Source organism: Merops nubicus, unplaced genomic scaffold (genome assembly GCF_000691845.1).
Source record: "Merops nubicus isolate BGI_N331 unplaced genomic scaffold, ASM69184v1 scaffold686, whole genome shotgun sequence".
NCBI classification, from domain to species: Eukaryota; Metazoa; Chordata; class Aves; order Coraciiformes; family Meropidae; genus Merops; species Merops nubicus.
In genome coordinates, this window is record NW_008616708.1 from 29,112 (window position 1) to 38,650 (window position 9,539).

Here is a 9,539-nt window from a genome sequence, read left to right on the forward strand (position 1 = left end):
TTCCCTAGAGAATAAATCGAAGTTTACTAACACAGGTAAGCTTCTGGCCTGTGTGTGAAGGGATTTAGTACCTTGTCATTTGAAGACTCCTCTGTAATCAGAGACTCCTCATCCATAAATAGGTCTGATTCAGTCTGATGCTCGTGTCGTTTCTGTTGATTATCCAACTCTATCCGATTTCCCCGGCACAACAAGCTGCTCAGCAGGTCCATATAGAGGTCAATAAGGTGAGGACCAGAAGTTTTACTAAGCTGTGAAAATACAGACACCTTAGAAGTTGAGAAAAGGATGGGAGCAGAAATTAACCATGTCCTAGATGACAGCCTCTTCTGGAGGAAGGAATCCTTCCTTTCTGCAGAAACCCAATTGTAAGAAAAGCCTCAGGGTGCCAAATAAATATTTATAGATTTTCATCTAAACTGTGACTTTTTGTGAATTTCGCTATCTGGAAAAGCTTCTTATGGAGATCCAGGAGCTATATTAAAATCTGGAGTTTATTTGTACTCTGCACAGATCAGTAAGGTAATGCATGCAAAGTAAATTCAAGACTCCTCAAAAACTAGGACAGACATTTCTTCACAAATTAGGTGAAGGTCTGTCTGGTGCTCTATAGCCTCAGTGAGAGCTGAGTATGTCAAAAAGCTGCAGAACTGGGTTCTGAAGTTTTAACAGCCAAGTCATTTGTGCTTTGTGCATTACCATAAAACAAACCAACCCACAACATCATCACAGCATTGTTCTTACACCGCCAAAGTTCTCCACTGTGGATTTCAGGTATAGCAGCACATGCTTTACTCCCAACAAAAGCCGTTCAGGTGGGAGCTGGGAAGCCAAGTCCTTCAACTTTGCCTGGGTGTCTTCTTCCAGTAAGGTACTGCTTCCACTCTCATATGCTTTCTTCAGCAAAGTGGTAAATACAGAATCCAGGGCCACAGCTGGTTCTTTGCATACCGCTTTGTGCATTTTAAACTGTTTAAAATGGAAAAAAACATGTCAGAAATAAAGATGAGTATGAATGAAGTTTTTCAGCTACTTTTGTTTTGACATGAGTTCTGTGCTGAAACTGGGACTGAAGTTCCAGGCCCACATGTATGCAGTCCTGCTATTAGAGAGCAAGTCAAAGGTGTCCCGTGGGGAATCTGCACATGATCACTGCTGGTCTAACAGAAGAACACATCAACATCTAGCACAGCTGGTCCGTGCATTCCCAACCCACACATAAGTGAACTCCAACCACTATAAACTGGTTCCTCGGGCCACCCCACACATAATGCTACGCTGTGCCTCATGAGAAGCTGTAGTCTAGGTGATTGTGCACAACTCTTGAGCTGTGGCTTCACTTCTCAACCACAACTTCTTGTGTCGTTAGAGAAAATCCCTTGATCAGATTTGTGCCCCAGTGTGATCAAGAAACAACACAGAATTAGCTTAATGTAAAGGCAGTTTCTGATGGAAATGTAACCTTTATACACTGTGAGGTTTTATAGTAATACTGGCTTAAGCATTCAAGTGACTTCAGGGTATTCCTTACCACAGGTTCCTGAGATTGCTGGGGTATCCAAAGTTTATAGTACTGGTTAAATTGGTATAGCTGAGGATACTTAGAAACTTTCAGGGAATGCAGATCTTTATCATAGAGCTGGAACATCAAGCAGAGGGCAAGGGGTTCTCTCTGAGAGTGCAGGAGGTCAGTGAAAACAGCAACAAGATACTCTATGACGTGTGATCCTAGAAAAGCAAAATAAAAAAATGAAACTTCTGTTCACAGGAATAATCTGCATGAGCAGAGACACTAGGGCAACTCTCTTTCCTTAAGGCCTGGGAAACAGGCCATATAGTACCATTTTTAAAAGTAACAGGCCATATAGTATCATTTCAAAAATTTGAAAATTAAAAGGTATTTGTTGTAAGCTATACAAGTGTTCCTGACCCACTGAGGAATCTGTAAAAATCCTCCATACTTGTTGATGTAAATCATCACCCTACTTTTAAGATACATGCTCAGATTGGCCCATTTCCTTCCAGACAAGCCTAAAACTAACTCTGCCTTTACTGTGTTGTGCTAAACTTGTCTGTATTTTGATGGATAAGGGCCCCAGCCAAGCACCACCTAAGAGCAGAACCAATTGGTACTGTGGGAACACACCCAGGTTAACATGTCCAGGTTTAATACAGAAGACTTTCTTCCAGTCCCACCCCAGGTGCTACTCAATGGCCAAATATACACAGGGCTTAGTGAGGTGCTCTATGGTTGGCAAATCCTGCTCTGAGGCCAGCTGCTGGCCCTGTGACTCCTCATTCCACCAAATCCTCTCCAAGAGGCTGTCAGAACTTTTCAACATTCAGCCCTGGAGGTTCCTCTCTGAAGCAGTTTTCTTTGGAAAACACATCCATTTTTTATTCAACAGTCCAGTCCTCTCTCCCCTGCTGACTGGTCTCAGTGGAACAGCCACCTACAGCCACTGAAAGCACCTTCCTCTCACGATTTTACTCTGTGCTTAAATCACTGCTGCTGAACCAAAGCTGCTTCCAGGCCAAGACTGTCCATGCGTGGACCCTGTCTCTGCACTGCTCCTCAGTCCTTCCATACTGTGCTAGGAGCCTGGGGTCATTCTCTTCCTCCACTTCCCTGCATCTCAGAGAGGAAAAGAGGGCTCTCTTTTCCTAACCCGGGCCAGTTTGTTTTCTCACAGTAGGAGCTCCCTGGAGTCAAATGGTAGTTTACAAGATGTCTGCATTTCCATCTATTTTCCCTAGTCCAGAAACCAAGAATGAACTTTAGGGGCAGGAAAAAAGGACAGAAGCACCTGTGAGAAGCAAGTCAGCAGTTTGTGACAGCACCTTATAAGCTTTAATGCCTGTCTTGGGCAGGGAACACCATGGAACTGCACCTCCTTCTGTTTGTAACAAAGGTATTAAAATATCTCAAGCTGCTCACTGGGTAAAAATTATCTCAATTCCTCTCCAGAAAATCCAATTACACGTAGAAACAAAAAAAAATCCATACCTGTTCCATTTTCAGTCTGAAGCAACAGCGTATTTCTGGCTTCTAATGCAGCAGGGACAACAGCACTGAACGGAAACGTTTGGTTAACCATGTCTTCGTTTAAAGTGAACCCAATTTCTTCATCTAAGCCATCACTGCCCTCAATCAGAACATCCACCATATCCAAGACATCTATTACGTGAAGAAAAAACTATAAGCAGAGGACTCAGGCTAACTAGAAAACAACAGGGGTAGGATCCAACACTCCAGGAATACAAGGAAGCTTCTAAATTCCCAAAGCAGAGAAAAAGATGAAAGGTACATCTGTCTAGCAATGTTAATGGTAAAGGCAACACCACTGTCTCTTACTATGTGCTTAACTTTAGTTGCTGCCTTTCAACACGGCTGTCCAGCTGATAGAAGTAAGGGAAGGGAAGAGGTACATCAACCCACTGCTATCACCATGGCATTAGGTAAGGGCTATCAGAGCATAACAGCGACAGGAAATGTGTATGGGAAAGTACAAAGGAAGCAGCCACTTCCCCATTAAAAGAACATCCTGAGCAGTCCTTGAAGAACTTCACAGCTCTACATGGCCAGAGAACCAAGTCTTGATCATCAGTGAAGGACAGCTTTAACATACAAATAAGATACCGTGTATTCTGTGGCTGGCAATATGTCTCTGTAACACAGTCAGCTCAAGGCAACTGATCCATCTGGTACTGAGCATTAAATGACCTCAATTATCTTACATTTATGTACTGCAAAATCCTGTTCATGGATGGTTACAGCAGAACAGCTAGCACATGGTAAGTTGTCCAAGTGTTCACATCTGCAGAATTCTGAGTTTGTTTGCAGCAGTGCTGTGACTGGTCCCAGAGAGCGAAAGCTTCTGGCTGTGTGCCTGGGAGCAAGAAAGTTCCCTGTTCACCCCAGCCCTTTCTCCTGGATGAACAGGTATAAGCAGCCCCAGGGCAAGCAACTGTGCTAGTTTTCATTTCACTTAGAAAATGCTGCTGCAGGAGCCTGAAGAGAGATTTAAACTACTGTAAAAAAAAAAAAAAAAAAAAAAGTATCTGCATCAGAAATTACTTCTAGGGTTAAAGCAGTAACTTTGGAATTCAGACTTCTGCTTCTGATACTAAGTAGAACTGGAGGACTGAATCCCATAGGTCCTTACACAAACAGGATTTCTACAATTACCAGTTGTCAGGTTAGGACTAGAAAATTCAGCACAAAGCCTTGGGATTCTCTGTTGTTGAGGGAATCTCCACATACCGTCAATGTGAGAGATGGGGATGCTGACGTTATCCGAGTCCTGTTTGAACATATTAACTCGGAGCATGCTGGCTTCCTGAACAAGGTCTGCTGCTTTGTCTGTATATGGATAGGGCTTTGCCATCAGTTTCAACAGGACCTGTTAACAGCAAAGGTTGAGAAATTTAAGTGCACAGGCTATTAAGTCTACAAGAACCATCTCTTATGTAAGAATGACCGTTTGCTAAAAGTTGTTGGAAGCTGGGAAAGTTTCTGGAGGACAACTCTCATATACTTCTGTAGGAATCTGCCTAAATGTCCCCTGCAATTTTGCACCTAAAGTGCTACCACAGACTGGGTCTCTGGGGAAACTGCAATGAAAAGGAAGCACTGGGCATTTAACATCCTGAAAAGTAAACAGGAAATGTCAGTTTTTCTTGTAAAAGACTACAATTTACTTAAGTCTGATAATTTTGGCAGGTATTGCCACATAAAGAAAAGAGGAGAAAAGAGCTAAAACACCCCCCCCCAACACTCAACTCTTGTATCAACAATGCTGTAATAATAACTTATCATTCTGGTTTTCATTTTCCTCCTAATCATTTCACTGTCCTCCCACTCAAGACAAGAAAGATGTCAGCTCTGTACAAAGAATGAGAAACACTGATTTTCTCAGAATTCATTCACTGATCTTTGACAGGTTTCTCAACAATAGCAACAAAATAATTAGTTTCCATTAGTGCTATTCTTGGCATTGTTTATCCAGCTAGTTTGAACAGTTGTTACCCTTTCCAAAAATTGAATCACTGCTTCCTTTTTGTCTTCTTTTGTATTATCCAAGTGTTCCAGCCAAATTGAAAGTTCCTTCCATGTGTACTCAAACACTCCGCTGTCATGTAAAACCTGTCCAGAAAAATCAAAGTGGGGGTAAAAAACACAAAACAACTAGAATACAAAACCCCCGAAACACACAGATCTTTTTTGTACAGCAAATTCATGTTTCCCACTTCTTGGAAAGAAAAAAGCAGGTTCATGGGAAGAAACATTTGTCATTCTCTTCTCACTCCCTCAGTTCAAGAGGCCTTATTCCCACTCACTAGGACTGCTCTAATTGCATAACAGTGGGTAAAACTGAACCCATTGTTTAAAACCAAACAGCCCAAGACTGTACTAGCTGGCCTCAGGCACAGAGGCTCTGCAGGAAAAGGGCAAGAATCACTCCTGGGGTAGAGAAACGAGGTTCTTTAAGAACAACCAAAACAGGGGCAAAACATGACTCACTCTCTCACAGCTGGGAAAATCAGCTGAGAGCAACTTCTTCCTTCTCTTGTCTTCTCAGAGCCTCTCCTTCTCTCACCTGCTGCCCACAGCACAAGCCCAGTACAACTCCACTAGGTTCTTGCTCTCACACAGACCGTACGTATGGGACGGGTCCCGTGTGCGCCCCGTTCAGCTACGCTGCAAACACCTATTCACTGGGCTGGGCAGTGAGTGAGGGCATGGCCACCTCACTAGCAATGTTCACTTCCATACGTGTGCAATACAAGACTTCTACAAGCACTCAGGACACGGGAACCAAGCGTGTGCCAGGGCAACATGCACCAGACCCAGAGGCTGCTGTGCCACTTGTAGTGCTGCTCACTCCAGAAGCTTCTCTGCCACTTCACTGCAGGGACTCAGAGGGAGAGAGATGGCTACAGCACAGAGCCACAGCCAGGACCAATCCATGTTGCTTGTCCCAGCCTGCAAAAAGCCCAGTACACCGGACAGCTTCAATGGAGCTCATGTGTCCCAATCTTGTCACGTGGCCTCAAACAATAGATGTGTCCCTGCAACAGGGTCTACTACAACGCTGTCTTACGTGCTGGCACAGAATGTTCTCCAAAGGACCAGTCAAATGTAGGAGTTGGGATAAAGGCTTAGCAGGGCTTTCAGTCCAACCACGTCAAGTCCTCGTCAGTAATTGTCAGTAGTCAGTCAGCACAAGCCCAGCTGAGGTCAGTTGCATGGACACAGAGCATTCGTTCCCCCCATCTTAGTAAATTTTATTTTCATAATTTCAGGGAGCAGGCTACACTGCCTTAAGAGGTTTGTACATCTTCATCCCATTAGAGCAAGGAAAAAAAAAAGGGCCATACCCTCAAAAACAGCCTGTAGGGGGATTTTTGAAAACTACTGATGTAAAATAAAGGAAATTATTGCTAAATTAAATCTAAATCAGGTTACTTGTCCTTAAAAGAGTCGGGCAGATGTATAAAGTTAAATAAAAGAACAGTAGGTCATGACCACAGCAAGGTCCAGAGAGAAGTGTAAGCATACTCATGGTTGCTGTGAGTAATGAAGTAGACAATTTCACCACAATCCAGTAACAGACATTAAGATATTTAGAAATTTTTGCCTGCTTTTATGCTCCCTAAATTCAGGCCCCTATCACAGGCACTTAAATTAGAAACTTGGTGACCCTATGCTCCATCTGTAAAAGGAAGGAGAGGAAGAAGAGGAGGAGGAACTGCTGTCTGGAGGACAATCCATATGACAGGACATTTGAACTGCATGTTAGAACCACCTGCCCCTCACTCCCAACTAGACAAGAAACCTTGGCCAGTTTTCTAACTCTGGCGCCTGTGTTAAATGATTGTAACTACGTGAGATAAATCTGTACCTTTATTTCTCCCCATGCAAAAAATTACAAAGGAACCTATCAGAGCTCATTTAGTCTACGTTTACTCTGTGTATACCACCAGCAGCTATAAAAATAACACCATTGCTTACATGAATCTGACAGGATAATTCATTTAAAGAAAGAACAAAAAAGAAAACAAAAAAGGATTGATTTTTAAATAATGAACTATTTTTGGCAGAGTCTCGAAATAGAAACACGCTTGCAGCTCTCATGAAAACACACAGGAACAGAATGTGAAATCCAAAAACATGCCTTCCGATTATATGGCACTGTGTTGAAAAATAAGCAAAACACACTCATTAACATCTATTCTTAGCAGCCTTTCTGCTGACATAACTGACCTAACTTCACTGCTCCTGTATTCTCTTCAGGGAAAACAAAATGAACTGAATCTAAAAGAGGAAACAAGAGTGAGTCAGGCAGCCCACATCTCCACTCAGCAAAAGAATCCAAATACTCTAGAACAACTGTATTGGGTAGCTTTTGATTGAGATATTAATTACTGCAAGATGAAGTTAAACTGACTTTAATCCTTTGCAAGGATCAAGGGCAACTAAAACCTAATTCAATCACGGTAACTTCGGTTTAGTGGTTTGAACATTACAGCTGCACACTGTGATTGAAGCTAAACACAGAAATTAAATGCAGAAAGCTGTACACAAACTTTTACATCGCTGTTACTATGGGACTCCACACAAGGACCCTTGGTCAGGGCTCAGAAGAGCTTTTTGGATTTTCTCTTGGCAGGGACAGCTGTTTGAGTGGCTTTGTTTTTAATATAGGTCTCCACCTCTACTCAGACAACTAAAAGATGCCTTGTTTTAAAAAAAATACTGAAAACAGCCACTGGTACCTTCTTGAGACTTGTAGTTGATGAGCACTTGTGAAAAGTCAGATAACTTACTGAAATGCACAGAAGGGGATTTAAATTTGTTTTTAAGACAAAAGTACTCCTTGCCTCAGAGCTTCTATCAGACTATAACAAACAGGTGTATTTTGCAAGGCCAGAGTAAACTAGCTAAGGCTTCAGGAAGACTCAAGTGATGAAGTACAGATTCAATAAATTAGGATAAAAAAGAAAAATAAAAACTAATATCTCCTTGATTGATGTCAAGACCTTTTCAGGGATATTGATTTACTACAGTATTAGAATTAATTCAGTCTAGGGAGGGTGGACAAACATTAAAGGCATTTTCTTTACTATTTCATCAACTGTTGAGGCAAATTCAGCTGACAGCATTTACTTTCACAGAATACTTAGCTAACAGGTAGTTAAACAGGAAAGAAGACTCTGATGGCCATACAATTATGCAGTAAAGGTGTATGCTTTAACAAAAAAATTTACAATCCTGAAATTTCAGACCAATGGGATATATTGCATGTCCTGATATTTCAGACCAAATGCTTACCTTGATGATCAGTTTTTTTGTTGAAATTTTCAGATGAGAATGGTTACTTGTAACAAACATTTTCATCAGTAAATAGAATACTGATTTTTCACCAGATACCTTCTCTTTCTCAGAGACATCCTAAAAGAAAAATACATTAAAATTCCCCTGATACAGCAACACTGTACAGGAATATGTCGCACCGAAGCAGGTATGCAATATATTATTTTATAGATCTGCCCCAAAATACCAAGGCCAGAAATGAACGGGATTATTTATACTACTATGCATTCAGTGAGCCAGGAGGATGAGTATGGGGGTTTGTTTGAAAAGTGGAAAAGAGAGAGAGGAGTAACAGAAACGCCAACTAATACTAGGGGTCCAAGATAAAGCCACCTTCCTCCCCAGCCATCCATTCTGTTTCTGTTATCTGCAGGAACTCAGATTTCCTACAAGCACTGAACAAGATATATAATCATTTAAAAGACTGATCCCCAAAGGTCAGGAAAACAAAGCAAGTCACAGTGGCACTGAACACTATCTGAACTACATATGACAACCCTTCAGCCACCTCCCTGCTTGTCTCACTGACTTGCATTTCATGTCTAACAACAGTGACACTCTTGTTATATTGCCAGATTTGGCTATTTTTTCTGTTAAAACCTGTCTATACTAGAAGGGCAAAGCCACAAGAAAATACTTCAGCATCTTTGCCCAGTTCCGCGTTTTCCTTTGTTTGCTCTTAACTCCTCTCACTTTTCCTTTACGGACAACTGGAGAGGACAGAAAATCTCCTACAAGGCAGGGTCAGAGTCATAACACCCCTGTCTCTCTCTGCTTTCTCCCAAAGCTAGGCCCACTCCTTTCTCCAGACAGGTAAAGCAGGCTATCTACAGCTTTCTTTACAAGCCTGCAGTAAAGAAGAGAGCAGGGGACCTGAAGGTTTCCAGTAATTATGGAGAAGAGGGACAGCCTTAACAAATGTCAAAATCTTCCCTGGGAATGGGTGGGATGGCTTCCCTCAGCAGCTTACTTCCTTGGTCTGAAATCTCAGGCTTTACAGACAAGTGGAAACCAAAAAATACTCACTCGTGACTCTCTCCAAAGACAGAAAGAGCAGAAGGAACCTTGACCAGCCCTTATCAGGGCAGCAAAAATTTCTGTCCTTGTAGAAAAACTTTTCAGCTCAGAAGGGATTTTTCACTAATTCTAGGACTGTAATTCC

At 42.0% G+C, this 9,539-nt stretch overlaps 1 protein-coding gene across 1 annotated transcript in view; it reads right to left on the reverse strand.

The window, feature by feature from the left end:
• Window positions 1-9,539, reverse strand: part of URB1 (URB1 ribosome biogenesis 1 homolog (S. cerevisiae)) — a gene marked incomplete at its 5' end in the record, with an annotated part of 53,737 nt that overhangs the window by 21,189 nt on the left and 23,009 nt on the right. The window contains 7 exons of the mRNA XM_008942893.1: window positions 72-251; window positions 745-969; window positions 1,532-1,728; window positions 3,008-3,178; window positions 4,265-4,403; window positions 5,030-5,146; window positions 8,336-8,455. Of these exons, the coding sequence (XP_008941141.1) occupies window positions 72-251; window positions 745-969; window positions 1,532-1,728; window positions 3,008-3,178; window positions 4,265-4,403; window positions 5,030-5,146; window positions 8,336-8,455 (1,149 nt within the window). The remainder of the gene's footprint in view (window positions 1-71; window positions 252-744; window positions 970-1,531; window positions 1,729-3,007; window positions 3,179-4,264; window positions 4,404-5,029; window positions 5,147-8,335; window positions 8,456-9,539) is intronic.